Here is a 20,430-nt window from a genome sequence, read left to right on the forward strand (position 1 = left end):
CAAGGGTTTTTTAGGCGACATAACCAACAGTAACCTTCAGGCACAGCCCTAGGTTCCAAAGAATGCTATGAGGAATGCAATCTCCATCTTTCAGCTCCTCTTTCCTCTCTGTTATTTCATCCTCAGACAGGCTTTCCTTGATCAGTGGTAAAGCCAGTCACCACCAGCTTATTTTCAGTCTGTTTAGTAATACTAGATAGAGGAAGGTATGTGCCTCTTTTCCAGAAGCTTCAGGAAAAGTCCCAAGGCGTGTTTTCATTGGCCTGGCTTGGGTCATGTGACTGGCCCTGACTCAGTGACTATGGCCAGGTGTAGGCATGTTTCCATTGGCCTGGCTTGGGTCATGTGACTTCCCCTGACTCAGTGACTGTGGCCAGGTGTAGGAATGGCTGCTTTCCCTAGCCAGACTTGCATCGTGAGCCCACACCCAGAGCTGGAAGGGAGGTTTAGCTCTGCTTTACCCACTCAGACCAGAATTAGGGAAGTCTGGTTCTCCACAGGAACATGAGATGCTGTTGCTGAAAAGGGGAGGAAGCTACATGAGCTTTACCACTGAGTTACCCAATAGTAGATGAGGGCAAGCCTCCCTCTGTGAAAATATTCTGATTATTATTAAAAAGGAATGATAAATTTAGAATACCACCATTTTGTAACCCTCAGTAATGATCCATTATGTATTGGTGACTGCTGACACCATACAAGGAGGCAAGCATTATGTGCCCCTGTAGTCTTGCCAAAGGGACCAGACCTGAGTCCAGTCCAGTTTCTGGTACCAGCCACCAATGTGCAGGTAATATACAGGAACAGAGGACTTGTGGAACAGCACTGTGAGTATACAGTCAGCAAAAAAGGCCAGGCATGGTGGTTCACACCTGTAATCTCAGCACTTTTTGGGAGGCCAAGGCAGGAGGATCTTTTGAACCCAGGAATTCAAGACCAGCCTGGGCAACATGGCAAGCTCTCATCTCTAAATAAAAACAGATTAGCTAGGTGTGGTGGTGTGTGCCCATGGTCCCAACTACTTGGGAGGCTGAGGTGAGAGAATTACTTAAGCCCAGGAGGTCGTGCCTGGGTGACAGAGAGTAGAGTCTCAAAAAAAAAGAAAAAGTAAAAGAATCTCAGCACTTTGGGAGGCCGAGGCAGGTGGAACACTTAAAGTCAGGAGTTCGAGATCAGCTTGGCCAACATAGTGAAACCCCATCTCTACTAAAAATACAAAAATTGGTCGGGCATGGTGGCACACGCCTGTAATCCCAGCTATTCTGGAGGCTGAGGCACGAGAATTGCTTGAACCTGGGAGGTGGAGTTTGCAGTGAAATGAGATGATGCCACTGCACTCCAGCCTGGGTGACAGAGTGAGACTCTGTCTCAAAAAAAAAGAAAACTGAGTAGCTGAGATTACAGGTACACACCACCATGCCTGGCTAATTTTTGTCTTTTTAGAGACGGGGTTTCACCACGTTGGCCTGGTTGGTCTCAAACTCCTGACCTCAGGTGATCCTCCCACTTTGTCTCCCAAAGTGCTGGAATTACAGGTGTGAGCCACTGCACCAGGACAGAAATAAGTTTGTTAAATGGCCAAGACTAAATTATAACACCTAGGATCGCACATTTAGGTGAAAAAAAGAAGCTACTTAAACACATTAAATAACTGTGAAAAGTTAAAGTCCTTCCTTTCAAACATGTTTTGCCAAAATAAAAAAAAGTAAATGTTTCAGAAGTTCAGAAAGTGTTTATTATAAAAGCTGAGGTAGGGGCTACTATGTGGGGGGCTGGAAGGGACTATTCCTGGGATGAGCACATAGACTCCTGGAGTGACTGTCAAAGTTCTGTTTCCCAAACTTTGGTCCATTGCATGAGTATTTGCCTTAGAATAATTCATTAAGTCACATATTTGTGTGATTTTCTGTATCCATGTTTCATTTAAAATAAAAATATTTTAAAAGGTTGGTGGGGGGTTAGCAAGGATGTACGCACGCAAAAATACCTAGTGTCTGTTAGAGGTGCTTAACCACAGGGGTTACCTGCTGAGGAGGAGGCCTTGAGGTTTCGACTTAAAGGAAGAGTCTAAGTTAATCAGGTGAAGGCGAGGGGACAGGCAGGCCACGGACCAGAGGCAGCGGCTTATGCAGAGGCAAAGGCCAGTGAGAACAGATGTGTAAAGAGGAGGGGTATCAGGAAGCAGAGGTTGCAGTGAGCCAAGATTGTACCACTGCACTCCAGCCTGACCCTGTCTCAAAAAAAAAAAAAAAGACTAGGGGCAAGAGACAGAGCTGGAAAGGCCGGGTGCTGGGGAGCCACAGAAGCCTTCGTGAAGATTTGGGCTCTGTCCTCAGAGCAACAGGAAGCCCACTGTGCACATTATCCTGAGCAACAGGCATCTTTACATCACTCTAGTCTCAGTATGGAGAATGAGTTAGAAGGGGATGGGAGTGGACGCAGGGAGGCCAGGCAGGAGGCTGTTAACAATTGTCCAGTCTAGATGATGACGTTAGCCTGAACCAGGTTGGTGGCAGCAGGGAATGGAAAGAAAAGGACAGATTTGGGAAATAATTTGGGCAGTAGAATGACAGGACTTGGTGAGGGAGCACAGGTGATGACTAGGATTGTGCCTTGGGCAGTGAGGTAGATAGCAGTGTATTATCTGAGGTAGGAAGGCCAGTGGAAGGGTGGCTTTAAAAAAAAGGGCACATCCCCCTCGAGGTGCCTCAGAGGCAGCCAAGTAGAGGTTTCCAGCACGCAGCCAGGTGGAGCAACCTGGGCTAGAGCTATGGATGTGATTGCAAAGGGGTGGAACTGGGAGCCATGGGCCTGGATGAGCTTGCTGAGGCAAACAGTTGTGTAGAGTACCTAGGGCAGAGCCCCGGGCCCACAAGGGAGAGGTAGAGGAGGTGGAGCTGGTGAAAGACCAAGAACACCAGGTGGCGGGGAGATACCAGGAGACGTGGAGTCACAGAGGCCAAGGAATCGAGGGGATAAGACAGCACAGTCAGCAGGTACAGCGCTGCCGAGAGATCCCCAAATACAAGGACCGAAAGTGATGCAGGATTCAGTGGCACAGAAGTCACAGGAGACTCTCGAGGGAGGTGGCCAAGGCAGAAGCCAGGATGGAGTGGGCCAGAAATTGGAGGTGGGGGAGGGGAAATGCAGAGAGGCCAGCTGTGAAGGAAGAAGACGGACCCAAGTCTACAGGGTTGCCGGAAGCCGTTTGTTTTTATTTCGTTGTCTGTGCAAAGGGGAGAAACGAGATGATTTTCTCAGTGTTTTGGGAGTCAAGACTGTCGAAAGATGTTGAACATGCAAGATAAGGAAGGGGGTGCTCCAGAGCGAGTGGAGGCCTTGGCCTTGTGCAGGGTCACGGAAGGGGGGTCCGTGTGGGTGCAGGTGAGTTGATAGATTTAAGTGGCTGAAAGCAGAGGTGTTTCCCACCTGACGGCTTCCACTTCTAGGGAAGTGTGGAGCAGGAGGCCTGAGGAGAATCAAGATTGTGAAACAGTCATCATGGAGAGAGGAGGAGAGGATGTTGGGAGTTAAGAATGTGTAAATAGTTATTAGATGTAATGGAAAGAGAAGGGAACCGGGAGCCAGAAGCCAAGTTCACCCCTAGCCTTGTCTCTTACCATCTCAGTAACCCCCAGCAGAGTCACAGAACCTTTTGAACTTAGCTTCCTTGTTTTCAAAAGGAGGTAGTGATAAATGATGCCTCAGATGATTGTTAAGATCAAGTGAGACCAGGCACAGTGGCTTACGTCTGTAATCCCATCACTTTGGGAAGCTGAGGCGAGTGGATCACCTGAGGTCAGGAGTTTGACACCAGCCTGGCCAACATGGCGAAACCCCATCTCTACTAAAAGTACAGAAATTAGCCAGATGTGGTGGCATGTGCCTGTAATCCCAGCTACTTGGGAGGCTGAGGCAGGAGAATCACTTAAACCTGGGAGGCGGAGGTGTCAGTGAGCTGAGATCATGCCACTACACTCCAGCCTGGGCAACAAGAGTGAAACCCTTGTCTCAAAAAAAAAAAAAAAAAAAAAAGATAATGAGAGACTGCATGAAATAGCAAGTCAGGAAAATAAAGTCCTATGCCAGTAACCAATGATGATAAAAACACGACCAGTAATATTATATGGCACATGGTTCCAGAAGTGAATGACTCTTGTTGGTCCCCAGGAATGGATTGGAAATTTCCTCTTTCCCAGCTGCTGCTGAACAATAGTGGAAGTCCCTGGTGTCCGTGATACAGCCTCAGGGCCCCTAGTGACTAGAGAAAGGACTGAGAAGATTTTTTTTTTCTGTAAAGTAGAAGCTGTTTTTCCTGCTGTATAATTAAAAGGGTTTATTTAGTGCATTCAGAATTCTTTAATATCTCATTTTAATCCGCAGGAGATTGGAAATTTTGTTCTTATTTAGTAGATAAGTAGCTGAGGGATATAAAAAGATGTTCACAATCACCCCACAAATTAAAGAGCAAGTCAAGGAAATCACTGTTTGATCTGCTGGTTCCATCTCAGAATCAGCTGGACGAGCACAGTGTTCCAGTGCTGGCTCCATGGCTGGCTGTTCTGTGACCTTAGGCAGATTCCTTAACCATCCAACGCCTCCATTTTCTCATCTGTAACATCCAGGCCTTTCCTTTTGCCACCTTCTCTTTCTGCTGTAGGCCTGGGTTGCCAACTATGAGAGACCCCGAATGAACGCCAACTCCCTGCTGGCCAGCCCCACAGGCCTCAGCCCCTACCTGCGCTTCGGTTGTCTCTCCTGCCGCCTCTTCTACTACCGCCTGTGGGACCTTTATAAAAAGGTAAGAGGGACATACCTGCCCAAGTCGTAGCTAAGACCTGCAGCCAGGCCTTTTGGGCTTGTCAGATGCCCTAAGAAAAAAGGCATTGGTGGGAGGGGGTTGGGCTGTGGCCGCTGGAAGGGCCTAAGTGTGCAGATAGTCCAGAGGAGGAGAGAAGAGTCGATATCCCACAGGGCAGGGGCAAGCACAAGTGAACTGCCCACCAGAATGAAGCCCAGGCCATTGTGTAGGGCAGAAAGCAGGCCTCAGGTGTGACTCTAGAGGTGGCAGATCCTCTGGCAGCTGGTGGATGGGGGTGAGGTCCCTGGGTGAGAGGCATGGAGAGGGTGAGGCTGGAGCCAGTCTGCAGCTGAAGAGCACAGCTGCCCACTCCAGGCTGTGTCCACAGTGTTCAGAAGGGACGTCTAGGAGCACGGTTGTCCATCAGTGATGGAGGGAGTGGTCTGGAGAGGCTGTACACAGAGCTGTGCTATACACACAAGAAGCAAATAAGCCTGTGTAAGTGTCCCCAGAAGGAGAGAGGGCAACACAGTTAACATTCAGAGTGATCACATCATCTTGTGCCTATGATTTTTTTGTTTCTGTTGTTTTTTTAAGAGATAGAGTCTAGCTCTTTTACCCAGGCTGGAGTTTAGTGTGGCCTGATCACAGTTCACTGCAACCTCAGACTCCTGGGCTCAAGCAATCCCCCTGCCTCAGCCTCTCAAGCAGCTGGAACCAAAGGTGTGTGCCACCATCCCAAGCTAATTTCTAAAATTTTTTGTGGAAATGGGGTCTTGCTATGTTGCCCAGGCTGTTCTTGAACTCCTGGGCACAAGCAATTCTCCTGCCTCAGCCTCCCATAGTGCTGGGATTACAGGTGTGAGCCACCATGCCTAGCTGTTGTGTCTGCGTTTGTGTTTGTTTGTTTGTTTGTTTTTGAGACAGGATCTCATTCTGTCACCGATGCTGGAGTGCAGTGGTATGATCACAGCTCACTGCAGCCACAACCTTTCGGGCTCAGGAGATCCTCCTACCTCAGCTTCCCAGGTAACTGGGGCTACAGGCTCATGCCACCACACCTGGCTGATTTTTTTGTGTTTGTTGTAGAGACTGTGTTTCGCCATATTGCCCAGGCTGTTCTCAAACTCCTGGATTCAAGCAGTCTACCCACCTCAGCCTCTCAAAGTTGTGGGATTACAGGTGCGAGCCACCACACCTGGTCATGTCTACATTTTTTTAGTGTTATCTCCGCATCCTTGCCATTTTTGAGATTTTGTGGCATGGGGTAGCTTTGCCAGTCTGGTGAGTAATCTTGTGGCTTTAGGAAAGTCATTATTTGCTTGGAGGTCTGATTTCTTCATTACTTTATGGTCCCAGATCCAGGCTGTGTGTATAACTTATTCAACCTGAATCTAGACAGCATTTTTCATGTGCGCTGATAGGAAAACTCCTTTTGACTGTCTAAAAGGTGGAGCCAAACAGGGAACTCTGAGGACAAGGAACATGACCAGCCTTGGGAAATTTGATTCCTAGTGCAGACTCCTGTGGTGAGGTTCCTTCCCACTGCCCGGCCCTCTGTAGCTTTCTTCTTGCTCAGAGCAGTGGCACAGTGCAGGCAGGGCCTGCGTGTTGCACCTGCAGGCACGCTGTGCCGCTTCTAGGGGATAGTTCCTCCACATCCGAGGTTGAGCCGCCGGGTCTGTGGAGGGCCCAGATTCCTTTGTAGAAGACACCTGAGAGGTGTCATGCTAAGAGCTGGGCGAGTGTTTGTACCCATGTGTCACCCTACCCTCAGGTGAAGCGGAACAGCACACCTCCCCTCTCCCTATTTGGGCAACTCCTATGGCGAGAGTTCTTCTACACGGCAGCTACCAACAACCCCAGGTTTGACCGCATGGAGGGGAACCCCATCTGCATCCAGATCCCCTGGGACCGCAATCCTGAGGCCCTGGCCAAGTGGGCCGAGGGCAAGACAGGCTTCCCTTGGATTGATGCCATCATGACCCAACTGAGGCAGGAGGGCTGGATCCACCACCTGGCCCGGCACGCCGTGGCCTGCTTCCTGACCCGCGGGGACCTCTGGGTCAGCTGGGAGAGCGGGGTCCGGGTGAGTGCTCTCTCAGCAAAAAGCTGGCCTGTACCTTCTGGTCAGGCCCAGCAAAGGGCAGCCCCCTTCTGGGCTGAGGGATGGGTTGGGATTTCTGGGTCCAGGAGATCCCCTCCAGATCTTCTGTGGCTTGCCTTCAGCGGAAGGGCTTTGGCTCCTGGGGGCACTTTGGTGGCTTGGGAAGAAACATGGCAGCAGGTCTCCAAGGAGGCTGATCATCCCCTCCCCTATTTAGGTATTTGATGAGCTGCTCCTGGATGCCGATTTCAGCGTGAACGCAGGCAGCTGGATGTGGCTGTCCTGCAGTGCTTTCTTCCAGCAGTTCTTCCACTGCTACTGCCCTGTGGGCTTCGGCCGTCGCACGGACCCCAGTGGAGACTACATCAGGTGAGGATGCAGACCAGGCTCTCTGGCTTCTGACCGCTGTGTCCTCCTCCTAGGATGGGATACCCTGGGCCCTTTGAAGGAGAGTCTAGGTATGCTGACGAGTCAAGTGGTGCATCTTATTTCAGGCGATACCTGCCCAAATTGAAAGGGTTCCCCTCTCGATACATCTATGAGCCCTGGAATGCCCCAGAGTCCATTCAGAAGGCAGCCAAGTGCATCATCGGTGTGGACTACCCACGGCCCATCGTCAACCATGCTGAGACCAGCCGGCTCAACATTGAACGAATGAAGCAGATTTACCAGCAGCTCTCCCGCTACCGGGGACTCTGTAAGGAGACAAACACCTGGCTCACTGAAGGGAAAGACAGCACCTGTAGGCTCAGGGGGGCCAGATGGGGAGGTCTAGTTACTTGCAAAGGGAGGCTAGTGCTATCTGTCAGGCTAAGTTGACCTACCTTCCTGGGGTGTGGGACACTGCAGGCCGGGATGGACTGGACCTCCCTGAGTAGCTGTGGGGCAGTGGGAAGAAATGGAACCTCAGTGTCTTGGTCCTACCCTCCGCACCCCGGCCTGCTTCATCCTGCCCTGTAACCCTCTGCAGTCCTGCAAGACGGCACTCTGATTACTCCCTGCCTCTCTCCCAGGTCTCCTGGCATCTGTCCCTTCCTGTGTGGAAGACCTCAGTCACCCTGTGGCAGAGCCCAGCTCGAGCCAGGCTGGGAGCATGAGCAGTGCAGGTGAGAAGCAGCTGGCTCCTGTGGCCTTCCGTGGCCTGTGCCACCACTGCAGTCATTCAGGACTGAGGCCAGAAGGAGGCCTTGCCTGATGGAGCTTACATTCCACCTGCAGCGATCAGATAGTGAAGGAACCAAGTCGAATCATTTCAGATAGCAGGTGCTTTGGAGGAAAAGAAAGTTGAGTGCCTTGATAGAGGGACTGGGAAAGGAGGGCTTCCTCTGCATCATTTGAGATTGGAGCAGTCAGGGAACACCTGTGTAAGCAGAGACTCATGTCATGAGCAGGAGCCAGCCCTGCCACACAATGAGAAAGTAACATTCCAGACAAAGGGAACAGCAGGGAAAAGCTCAAAAACAGTACCGAGCTTAGCCAATTCAAGGAACCAAAGGGAGGTCAGCGTGGCGGCTATGTCTCAGTGCAGAGCTGGAATGAGATGAGAAGATAGGCATCAGCAGCATGTGGCAGGCCTGATGTCCGAGACGAGGACTAGGATTCAGCCTTCATGCACTGAAGATGGTCAGTAGGGCAGGGCATGATTGGACTTAGGCCCGAAAAAGCTTCCCAGCCTGCTGGGTGGAGATTGGACAGTGTAGGCTGGAGCAGGTGCAGGGACCCCAGGGAGGAGGCAGCACGGACAGGGCAGTGGCCACAAAGAGAGAGACTAGACAGATTCGCTGCATTTTGGGCCTCCTCCCTTCTTGGGGCTGAAGATCAGGAACATGAGATGGCAGAACAAGGGTTTTTCTAGTTTCCCAGCTAGGCTGCCTCCATGGGCAGCATGCCTCCTCCTCGGGGCCCCTGCTCTTTGCTGCTCAGGAAGGCTGATTCAGTGTTGCCAAGGGAATGCCTCACCTTCAAAGCAAGGACAGCAGGCAGGCCAAATCAGTCTCTGGACGCAGCCCGTGGCATTTGGGGCCCAAAAGCTGGCCCTGCTACCAGCAAGCCTGGTTAGTCATGTTCTCCTTAGACATTTGCAGGAAAACTCACTGCTGAAAGCAAGGCCAGGGGCACAGCATGCTGGCATTCCATTGATGAGTGTGCTCCATGTCCCCTAACGAGCTGCCACTGCACAGTGTAGGATCATTTTGCTGCGTCACTTGAGATTGGAGCAGTCAGGGAACACCTCTGTAAGCACAGTCTATGTGACCCTTGACACACTTCCCTACAGGCCCAAGACCACTACCCAGTGGCCCAGCATCCCCCAAACGCAAGCTGGAAGCAGCCGAGGAACCACCTGGTGAAGAACTCAGCAAACGGGCCAGGGTGGCAGAGTTGCCTACCCCAGAGCTGCCAAGCAAGGATGTCTGAGAGTGAGTGACAGCAGCCTAGAGTCAACCTTAGGAAGGAGGGGAGGGGGCAGGGCAACTGTCCTGCCAGCCAAAGGTTAAAACCCAGCAAACTAGATGAAATGCTGTAGCTCAGCATCTGTAGCTTTACCATTTTACAATGGCAGCCCGGGTTCAATCCTGGCTTAAGGAATGAGTACTTTCTGGTTGATACCTGGGTGACTTTTACCATTGGGCCTGTAATCCCAGTGTTTGGGGAAGCCAAGGTGGGAGGATCACTTAAGGCCAGGAGTTAAAGACTAACCTGGCCAACATAGTGAGACTCCATCTCTAAAAATAATAATAATCTGGTGGGACTGTATGACTTTTAGGATTTCAGCTCAGAAATCCCACCATTCTGACTTTTATCAGAGGTTTAAAAGTCAAGCCCTTTTCTTTTTTTTTTTTTTTTTTTTTTGCCAGCTCAGGGAAAATAGGAGGCATGGGGAGGTAGTGGGTGGAACTTCTACCTATTAAAGTAATTCATACTCAACAAAAAGAAAGCTGAGACCTGTGTGTGAAACAGTGGGGAAAAGGCCCATTGCAGGGTCCGAGGCTGCTCCAGGCTCTCCCAAACCCCGCTCTGCCTCAGGCAGTGTTCTGCAGGCCAGCCAGTGGAGGGCAGCACTGACCTTGAGAAGCCTGGACAGAAGGCTGTGCTGTGTCTCACTCGGCCCAGCCCTGCCTGAGGACGGGTAGACCCAGTCTGTCATCACCTTTGCGTGCACCTCCCTGGCAGCGCTCATCTTGGAAGCCTCCTGAATGTTGTCAGAACACTGGCTTCTCCTTTCCCAAAGCAGGAAGGGCCTTTTATGCCATTCTCGGGGAAACGTAAATTCCTGTCCCCTCTGAGTCATCATCAAGCTGCTCCTTATGTGCTGTGTCTTTATCATTAGATTAGAGGGTGATTTTTCTCTGTGGAGCTGATAGGTTCTTTTTTCCAGATCCTTCTTACTTCAGGGCCAGGCTGGGGCCATCTGGTTTGAGTGTCTGGATTTGTGTGCTCACTGAGATGGGCATTTGACGCCTTCACCCTTCACCTTTCCTGGGCTCTTTGACATAGGCATTGCTGACAGACAGGTGTGTGCCGTCTTGTTCCTGGGAGTACCGGCAACCTACCGCTCTCAGTTATCTCTTAGCTCTGTGATACTAAGCAAAGTTCATCCTGCATTATAAATCTGGAACTTGCCAGGCTGACACTCTGATTTTCAGATGAGAAGACCAAAGAACAGAGAGGTTAAATGTCTGGGTCAAGGTTGTTCAGTAAGTTCACGGTGTCCAATTCAACATGAAATTGTTGCCAGCAGGTGGGTGAGGAAGGGGGAGCATTAAACATATAAAATGTGATGTGATGTCCAGCCACAAGAATTTAACAGTTTGCTTAGATAAAAAGGAGCAACAACCTATAATTCCTGGACAAATGATACAGACAGTACAAGCTTATCAGAAGGAGAACAAGCAGGGAACACATCACAGACATTTGCACTAGGGAGCCTGAAAAGTGAATTGGATTCAGGCGGTGAGCAGGGCACTCAGGACAGAAAAACGCTAAAGGTTCACATGATCTTGTACAAATGACTTAACCGCTATGAGACTCGGTTTCCTCACCTATAAATTAGGTTGCTGTTGGAGCAATTAAGTGATTAAATCTGTGTGTCAACTAGAAGTTGGGGGGTCTGCTAATAATAGGAAGCTCAATTACTGTGGCTAAAACAAATAGGGGTTTATTTTTCTGCCCTAACAAGGGGCCCAGAAATAGTGTTGCTGGTTTGGGCTTGGATGGCAGCCCCAGCTGCGGCCATTTATTCCTGATTCAAAGAGGAAAGAGAAGGGACAGCAAGGGCACAGCACTCCTTCCGTACACATATCCAGAGCTCACGGTTTGCCAGATACCATTCCAAGCATTGGGGGTATGGTGTGTACAAGACTGGCAATGTCCCTTCCCCCTTGGGTGCGTATTGGTTGAAGGAGACAGACAGTAAACAAATATTTAAAATTTCAAGAGGCCATAAGTGCTATGAAAAAAACAATAAAATAGAGTAAGAAAGTAAGGTCAGGGCACAGAAGAGGTTGCAGTTCTGTATTATCAGGGTTGCTAGTCCAGGGACCATACTTGGAGAATCACTGACTTAAACCAATCATAATCCGTTTTCTGGGCCAGGTCCATTGCCTCCTGAACAAATTTTAGGTTCTGTTAACCAGAAAGTGGAGATACTGGTAGACAGCTAACGGTGACTGCATGATAGGCAAGACATTTATCCAAGTGCGTGGCTCCTAAGTCCTTGGTAAGCAGTAGTTACTATTTTAGGTATTGTTATGATGATCATTGTAGAAGAACACAAGGTTACAGCTGGGTCTGATCATGGAGGGTTGTAAATGGCAGTCACTTACTGAGTCTGCTGGTGTACTCTCTGAGAGTGAAGAAACATTTTGGAACAGGAATGATCAAATTGGTATTTTTGGAGGACTGATTAGGCATTGGGCTGGGACCTGCAGAGGAACAGGTCGGGGAGAGAAAGCCAGCCGAGAGGCTTGACAGTGATTCCAAGGGAAGACATGACAAGGTTGCAGAGGTAAGCGCCCGCCTCTTGCCCTGGAGTCCAGAAAATTGTCAGCCTGCTGGGATTTTAAGGACTGATTCATGAGGTTTACTTTGCCCTCCACAGTGGCTCATTGGGCATTTGGGCCAGGCTAGACTGAAGGTTGGAGTTGGGGTCCAGAGGTCAGAGGGCATGGGCAGGTTCAGACTTCCCTCCAAGACAGACTGCGGGGAACACCTGTGCTCTTTGGAAATCCTGAGAGAAGAGAGGACAGCATGTCTCACCATGTGCTGCCAGAGGCACCTGGGCCTAAAGATGCTTGGCATCCTCATCTGTGAAAAGGTGATAACAGCATCTTGTCACCTGCCCTACCCATTGAGCATACATGTCAGGGAAAGAAATTGAAAAACCACATGTGAAAAGCCTTCGAATATGTAAAATGCACCATGCAGTTGGAATCACATTATCATCTTACACCTGCTTCTCCAGGTGTCTTTGATTATGTTGGTGTTACTTCGATCAGAGCCAGCACCCTAAGCTGAGTGGACCACAGAGCTGTGGCTTTGTAGCCCAAATTGGTGTGGAGTTGTATCCCTGTGGGCAGTGTGGGGGGAGACTTGTCCCTTTCCCCCTCATTTCCTCCGTCATTTTTGACTGTGTGACTTTGGGCTGGATCCATAGCTCTTCTGCCATGCTGTAGGTGTAAGATGTGAATAGCCGTTCTTTACCAGCCTGAAGGCTACATCCTGGGCCTTTTTTTTTTTTTTTTTTTTGGAGACGGAGTTTCACTCTTGTCACCCAGGCTGGAGTGCAATGGCACGATCTCGGCTCACCGCAACCTCCGCCTCCTGGGTTCAAGCAATTCTCCTGCCTCAGCCTCCTGAGTAGCTGGGATTACAGGCATGCACTACCATGCCCAGCTAATGTTTTGTATTTTTAGTAGAGACGGGGTTTCACTATGTTGACCAGGATGGTCTCGATCTCTCGACCTTGTGATCCGCCCGCCTCAGCCTCCCAAAGTGCTGGGATTACAAGCTTGAGCCACCGCGCCCGGCTTTTTTTTTTTCTTTTGAAACAGAGTCTTGCTTTGTTGCCAGGCACCAGGCTCGAGTGCAGTGGCACAATCTCAGCTCGCTGCAATCTCCGCCTCCTGGGTTCAAGCAATTCTTCTGCCTCAGCCTCCCGAGTAGCTGGACTACAGGTGCACGCCACCATGCCAGCTAATTTTTGTATTTTTAGTAGAGATGGGGTTTCACCATGTTGGCCCATCCTGGGCCTTTTGAGGTCTCCTTTAGCTCTGAGCTCTATAGTTCTGGATTCGGTTTTTCTAATGCCTCAGGCCTGTGGCAGTGTACAGGGTGGACAGTCACTTACAATTTAGACTGATCTGGTAGGAAAACATGGCCTCCAATCAGTAGGTTCCACACTTACCTCAAATTCACACCAGATGTGTGTCTGCATTAAGTTTTATTTTACAGCATTCACTAAACTGAAAAACAAGCCAGCCCCCAAATAGCTATTGTTTCTAATGGTTCCCCATAATCCCCAAAGCTGCTGACGGCTCCGGATTCCATTAGCCTCGAATTGTGTACAGATTTCTCTCATTGGTGCAATTATTTTACCATGAGGAAAACAGCTCACGTGTTCCATTTGCCCTTCTGCTGGTACAGAGTGATCTGTGGAGAAAAGCCCCATTGAATACAAAAGGTTCCTGGCCGAGGATCACCTCTTCCCCTCCCCTGCCAGCTTTTGTTGGCCCTGCGGTAAGCCTGACTGGGTAAATCGAGTAAAACCTGTCTTCTGGATTCTCCCTGATGTCTTTTTGACACTAGTTTAGTTGTATACTCTGTCCTTGTAAGGTGAAAGGCACTAGCAATTGGTAAAATGCTAAACAGTGGAAGGGGAGGCAGTGTGGCATTGGCCAAAGAGCCCTGCGTTACACTCAGACCAGTGTCTGGTCCCAGACCCGCCAGCGTTACACTCAGACCAGTGTCTGGACCCAGACCTACCAGCATTAACACTCAGACCAGTGTCTGTGTCCGAGACCCGCCAGTGTTACACTCAGACCAGTGTCTGTGTCCCAGACCTGCCACTTGCCTCTTGCAAGACTCCACCGAAGTAGTCTCACCTCTCTGACTCTCAGTTCCTGCCCTGAAAATGAGAAGTTTAGACTCATGCCCCCTAGCACTTTCCCTGGCACTTGGTAAGTAGGCGTTGACTGATGGCTGTCCCTTCCACTTTCTTGTATAATCTGCATGCTGTGGGAAGGGTAAAGAGGGTAAAGGTGTGGTTGACCTGAGAAGCGAGACTGAGCTAAGAGCTTCAGCTCTCTCCCCAGTCCAGGCCCAGCTGTACTTCCCTGGCCCTCACTTAGAAGCAGGTAGCAAACCCTCTGCCTTTCTTAAGCTCTTGGGCACTGTGCCTTGCCCAATATGATGGGGAGAGGGAGAGAAACACTGAGCCTCGGTGACAGTCTGCAAACAAAGTTTCCTCCAAACCTTCAGCTGTTGTGGACTCTGCCGGCATAAGCTCATGCCTACAGGTGTGCGTACCCCCCTCCAGGGTGAGGAGCTTAGGGACTGGTAGATTTACACACTTGGGTTCTTGATAGCATCTAAAGAATGGTAAGGGGTGTGAGGGCAAAGGTACCCAGGAGGCCATACTAACTAACATTGGGGTGCAGAGGGAGGCAGTCATTATGCTACTTTATGTTCTAGCTGCCTCTGTGTTTCTTGTATTAATGACAGGTTGAAAGAGTTGGCCAACTAAGACATTGATTTTTCAGTGAATGTTTTATGAGTTGACTTTTCCCTTGGTGGCTCCCTTTGGCTGTTCTTCCCTTCCCTTTAGTGCAACTGTCATCATTTTTCTGCAAGACCTCATTTAATTTCCCCAGACCCCTTTTTCTACAGGAGAAAAATACACCCTAGCTTGAGGACAAGCACACAGCACCAACTATTTATCTGCTGATCAGGTAGCTTGAGTAACTAGTTGAACAGGCCTTTGACTAGCTTTGCAGGCAAGGCCACGCTGGTTCTTCCAAATCTTGATTTTCTGTGTTGGTAGCTTTGAAGCCATCATAGAGGGACTTGGGTCAGTAGGGCCTCTGAACCCAGGACACTGCCAGCTCCCTTCATGAGCCTGCCCAAAAGTAACTGGTGCTGAAGTCAACAGAGGTCTGAACTGCTATCATTCTATCCACCTTATCATCCTGTCCCCTTGTCTTCTAAGCTTAGGCATTGGTTCTTAAATTCTGTTTGGGTTACTCCCCACTTTGGAGAGACTGATGGAGAATGGAACCCATATCCAGAAACCTGCACAAGTTCATACACAGAGAGGAATGTGCAGACTGCTCCAGAGGCCCCGTGGATGGCCCCTGAAGCCCATCCTTGGACTCCTTAAGGCCCAGGAACCCCAGATTAAGAGCACTTATTCTAAGGCATCTTCATGTACCCTTTAACTTCCCCCATCCCTGAAGGTGGATAAAACATACACAAACAAATGCAAGTGTTGGGTAAGGAGGACCTTTTATGGTATATCCTGCAATCCTGAAAGTTTTCTATTTCAGAAAAATAGCCATCTCTTTAGTGTAACAACATGGGCCAGAGAGAGCCCTGTGTGTGGAGTGTATGCTCACAATCAGTATATTTCAATAAAAACATTTAGCATGTGGCCTTAAAAGCATCACATGTGTCAGAAGAGTGATACTGAATCCTTGTCTCCAATGTCTTTGACTTTAAGAGTATTTTCCCTTTTCTAATAACAGCTTAATTCACATACATATCTTTTGGATATTAGCCTTTATGCCACCATGTTGAATTTATTTTAAGGCTTTAAAAGTCTTAATGAGCAGTACTGTCATGTAGATTACTTGCTGGTAAAAATACAGATTTGAGAATCAGACAGATGTGGATTTCCTTTCATGGCTCTTCCACTTATGAATGCTGTTGTCCTGGGCAGGTTTCTTCTCCTCTCTCGTTTCTGTTTTCTCGTTCTACAAAAACGGAGGGCAAGCTTCAAGGTTACTGAGATCTCAAGTTGTGTTAGTCTGCTCAGGCTGCCATGACAGTGTACCACAGACTGGGTGGCTTAATCAACAGAAATGTGTCCTCTCACTGTTCTAGAGGCTACAGTCTGAGATCAAAATGTTGCCAGGGTTGGCTTCTTTTCTTCTGAGGCCCCTCTCTGTGGCTTAGAAACAGCCGTCTTCCCCTGTATCTTCACATGCTCTTCCCTCTGTACTGTCTGGGTCTAAATCTCCTCTTCCTATAAGGACACCAGTTATATTGGATTAGGGCCCATACTAATGACCTCATTTAACTTAATTACCTCTTTAATGACCCTGTCTCTAAATACAGTCACCTTCTGGGGTTAGGACTTCAACATAAGAATTTTGTGGGGGACAGAATTCAGCCACAGCACAAGTGTATAGACCCTGACTCACGGCAGGCTTAGTAAGCCTACTCGTTACCTGCCTCACCACCATTTAAACTGCACAAACTTTTAATGGGATGCTGCGTGTCTCTGTAGACTCTCAGACGCACTATTTAAACAGACAACCCAGCTTTGTGGCAGGCTCACCCTGTCCTTCCTTTGTTATCAGGGATGAAGCTGTTTCTTCCCTTTGCCCCAGATTCCAGATATCATAAATCTTTAAAATGAGTCATCCTTGTGTCTTCTCTCTCCCTCCTGCCCCCACAATCTTCAGCACTGTGCCAGGGTGCTTTCATCTATATGTGGAAATGTGCTCACCTGCTGATTCTAAACTCAGTCATTGCCTTACTCTTCAAAATTACTGGTCCCCGCGGGCTTCTCTTCCAGCCATTTTTTCCTGATTCTCCATCTCTGGCAGCAGCTGCTATGCCTTGATTCAGAAGCTGCCCTTGTCATATCTGAGCAAGTATCCCCCAAGGCTTCACGTGACTCTCACATAGCCTTGTCCTCCTCCTCCTCCTTCTCCTCCTCCTCCTCCTCCTCCTCCTCCTCCTCCTCCTCTTCTCCTTCTTCTTCTCCTTCTCATTCTCCTTCTCCTCCTCTGCTACGTGCAGCCCTTGGTGAAGGGCCTGCAGCGGGGAGCTTGTCCTGCATCAGCACTTCAGAGGGGCAGCGTTCAGTCATCCCAGTGGCATCCCAGCAACAACCTGTCCTCAGGTACTGTGGCCAGTTCAGCTCACTCTTTCAGCTCTTCCCAGTTCCCATTCTCAGTGTCCCCAGAGAAGCAGCCAGAGGAGCTTGTGTCCCTGGGCAACTGAGCAGCCTCCTGAATGCTCTTTTTCCACTTGTTTTTCTCTTCCAGCTGCAGAGCCCTTGCTCCGTGAGCAAAGCCTGGGTGCCCAAGCAGCCACCGCAGCAGCAGAGTACAACCTGCAGAGAAGCTGATCACCGGACAGAGATAGAGCGAGCATGTGTGCGTGTGTGTGCGCGTGTGCAGAGGAGGGAGTGGTATGCCTGTTTGCGTGTGCATGCATCTGTTTACACTCGTGATTCTGAATGTTGCCTGGCCTGGAGGAGTACCTGTAGCACGCCAGTGCTGTTTGCCGGCCTCTAGACACAAGGCTAGAGGTTGTGGCAGTGACTTTCAGCCAAGACCTGTTCCTGAAAGCCAGCTGCCTTGTCTGAACAGATCGTAGTGGTGGACCCTAGCTAGGATTCTGGCATCTGCCTCCCTAGACCTCCTTCCCTCCCTCCTCATGTCAGACTGTGGAGCAGGAGGGCAGCAGTTCTGGCTGCTGTCCAAAGCATGGGATTCTGGAGGCAGCCGGAGCCCTGCTGAGTTCCTGCTTTCTGACCTGGAGGTTGGGCAGGCTGGAGTGGATGGATGCTGTCCAGACATAGCCACCTGGCCTCACTTTCTTATTTTAAATTTCTCAGCTACTGGGCTCAGTCCCGGGGCCTTTCTTGGGCATCTGGGACTGAGCATGAGGCCATAGACAGATCTAAAAAGTTTCCACCACCCTACAGAAGTACACAGCGACACCTGACTGGGTGTGGGATATGCCTGGTACTGTAATAGGAGCCTAAGGCAGCACATCTACCTTTTCAGGATGTAGAACCTAAAGTTAGAAAGAGAATCCCAGCTGTCATTGTTCCTTCCCCAGAAGCCGAGAGCCAGTCTCAGAGCTTACTCGGGAGCTGTGGAGGGGCCAGGGTCAGACTCAGTCACTCTACCAGGAGGAGACCAGGTTCCAGTGGCATAAGGCCCCCTGGCTTCTCTGGCCACACTCCAAAGCACCACAGTGCTGCCAGTGAGGACAGCTGACACCCAGCCAGGGAAACTATTCTAGTCTTTGTTCTGTTGGCTTCCAGGGCCTGCCCTGGACTTGTCAGCATTCAGAATGCCATGTCAGCGATCCCAGCAACTGAGCGCCAAGGACTCAGGCAGAGGGACTCAGGGATTGGGACTGCTGGGGCAGTTGGCAGAAGACCCAGTAGAGATCACACCCAGCACACCATCCCTTCCAGGAGCAGTAGGTGGGAGGTTTGACCCAGAGAAGCCAAGCCTTGCATTCCAGGAGTGGCCTGTGCTTCCCACCTCTTCCTTCCCACTGCCAAAGGCCTGTGTTGAGAAAGATGTAATGGAAAGGACAACTGTGGTCACCTAGAGCAAGTCTTCCTTCTACCCTGTGGCCTGCACTTGAGCCACAAAGACTGTGTGTGTGTGTGTGTGTGTGTGTGTGTGTGTGTGTGTGTGTGTGCGCGCGCGCGCGTGTAGCTATGAGGCTGATTCCTGTCTGGATTTTTGTCCTCACATGTATCATTAAGCTGGCCTTTGGGCCTTTCCTTTCTACCTCCCCTGTGACCTTTCCTAGCCTCAGATCTGTTAATTCCTTTGGCCCCAGCCCTGTTCCTCACTGTTCTCTGTCCTTGGACCAGCACCCTGGGGCCAGACCCATCTCCTATAGCTGTCCACCACATTGACAGGCTTCTTCCTGAGATATCCTCAGGTTTTCTCAGCCAGAGAGCTGCCTTTAGAGTCCAACTGTTGTATGTATGTCACCCTCACTAGAAATGTTCCGTCATCGTGGGAGGGGAGCAGGGCACAGATGATGGTGTGCATTCAGAGCGTTAGGTTGGGGGCTTCCCTGTTCCCTCAGTTCCAGCCAAGAGGAAAGAGAATCAGGGGCCATTGCCAGAAAGAGTCAAATGAACCTGGAAGGGCAAATCTGAGACAGTGGGAAGACCAAAGGCTGAGGGCAGATTCAGTATTCACTAGCAGCACCTTCAGGTAGCAGGATGATTCCTCTTCCTGTTTGTCTGATGCTGGCTCTCTTCTCTAAGGTACAGGTTGGCAGGACCACTTACCCCTACTTCACCATCCCTGGCATGCCAGCCCATTCCCAGATCAACCTGCCAGTGGAGTCAGGCAGTGCACTTCTGGAGCCAGGAGGAGCAGGGTGGGAAAGGGTGTGTCCAGTGGCCTAGAGCTCCACGGTGGCTTCATGCCACCTTCTCCCAGCTCAGGTGGCCCTGAGGGCTCCCTCAAAACAACGCCCCAAATCCCAACCCAAGGGCCAGCATGGGGAAGAGATGGTTGCAGGGAAAATGCACTTTTATAGAGATTTTGTATTGCTGGGAAGGTGTGTTTCTCCCACAGTTTGTGAATATTCACTTGTTTTATAAATGTCTGACCTGTCTAAGGTTGTGCTGTCGTCATTCTTGTGAGAGGTCTGGGAACCAGAGTTTTGGTAAGGCTGAGCCTGAATGAAGCTATTGGCCAACCCATCTTGGTTCTGTGGGAGTCAGGAGCCTCCTGTTTCTCCTTAGGAAAGGGAGCAACCATTGCAGACTAGGACAGCTTGGTCAAAAGTTGGTCCAGAGCTTGGTCAAGAGTTGGGGGTCAATTGGCCAGAACAGTACAGACCACTCTGGACCCAGAGTGAGGGTCCTGAGTGCCATCCTGCAGTGCCACCCAGCCTCGCAGCCCACTTAAAACTCCAGGCTGTGGGTCAGTTCGTGCAGGGCCTGGTCCAGGCCCGCAATCCATCCTTTAATTCAATGCAGCCACTTAAGCTGCAGCCCGTGGTGAGGAGGGGATGCAGGCTCTCTGGCTGGGACTAGGTAGTTGAGATCTGCCCACAGCCAAGCCTAGGGCCTGGATTCTGGCTTTGTCTGCTGCCCCCCTGGCCAGAGAATGGCCCCTGTCTCTGCAGCATGCCCTGCTTCCATGCTAGGGGATGCTAGCCTTGGACTGAGAGCTTTATGAGCTCATACACCAACTTCCTGTGGGAAGGGGTTGACTCAAGGCCCAAGAATATCACAGTCTGGTCTGCACAGAGTGAGAAAGGAGGAAAGGGGAGGAACCTGCCTTGGGGACTTCTCTCATTCTTGGGTCTGCTCTGAAGCTCCTGCTGGCCTCCTTCCTACCAAGACCTGGGCCTGCCTTTTCCTCTTGACCTCCTCCTGGCTCTCTCTTAATATGGCTGTGGATTGGCCTTTGGAGCTAAGATACCTTTGCTCTTGAGCAAAAGATTCTGGAAGAGGGAGTTGTCCTGTGCATACGCTGCTGCTGAGGATGACCTGCTGAGGATGTTCCCTAGCTGAGACAAGTCC

General features: G+C 50.2%; 1 protein-coding gene across 1 annotated transcript in view; it reads left to right on the forward strand.

Annotated features, from left to right (window-relative positions):
- Positions 1-19,517, forward strand: part of CRY2 (cryptochrome circadian regulator 2) — a 36,033-nt gene extending 16,516 nt beyond the window's left edge. Inside the window, exons 6-12 of the mRNA XM_010333769.3 lie at positions 4,661-4,801; positions 6,579-6,890; positions 7,126-7,277; positions 7,403-7,605; positions 7,922-8,014; positions 9,184-9,325; positions 17,177-19,517. Coding sequence (XP_010332071.1) covers positions 4,661-4,801; positions 6,579-6,890; positions 7,126-7,277; positions 7,403-7,605; positions 7,922-8,014; positions 9,184-9,323 — 1,041 coding nt within the window. The 3' untranslated portion in view covers positions 9,324-9,325; positions 17,177-19,517. The remainder of the gene's footprint in view (positions 1-4,660; positions 4,802-6,578; positions 6,891-7,125; positions 7,278-7,402; positions 7,606-7,921; positions 8,015-9,183; positions 9,326-17,176) is intronic.
- The last annotated feature ends 913 nt before the right edge of the window (positions 19,518-20,430 follow it).

This window comes from Saimiri boliviensis, chromosome 6 (genome assembly GCF_048565385.1).
Source record: "Saimiri boliviensis isolate mSaiBol1 chromosome 6, mSaiBol1.pri, whole genome shotgun sequence".
NCBI classification, from domain to species: Eukaryota; Metazoa; Chordata; class Mammalia; order Primates; family Cebidae; genus Saimiri; species Saimiri boliviensis.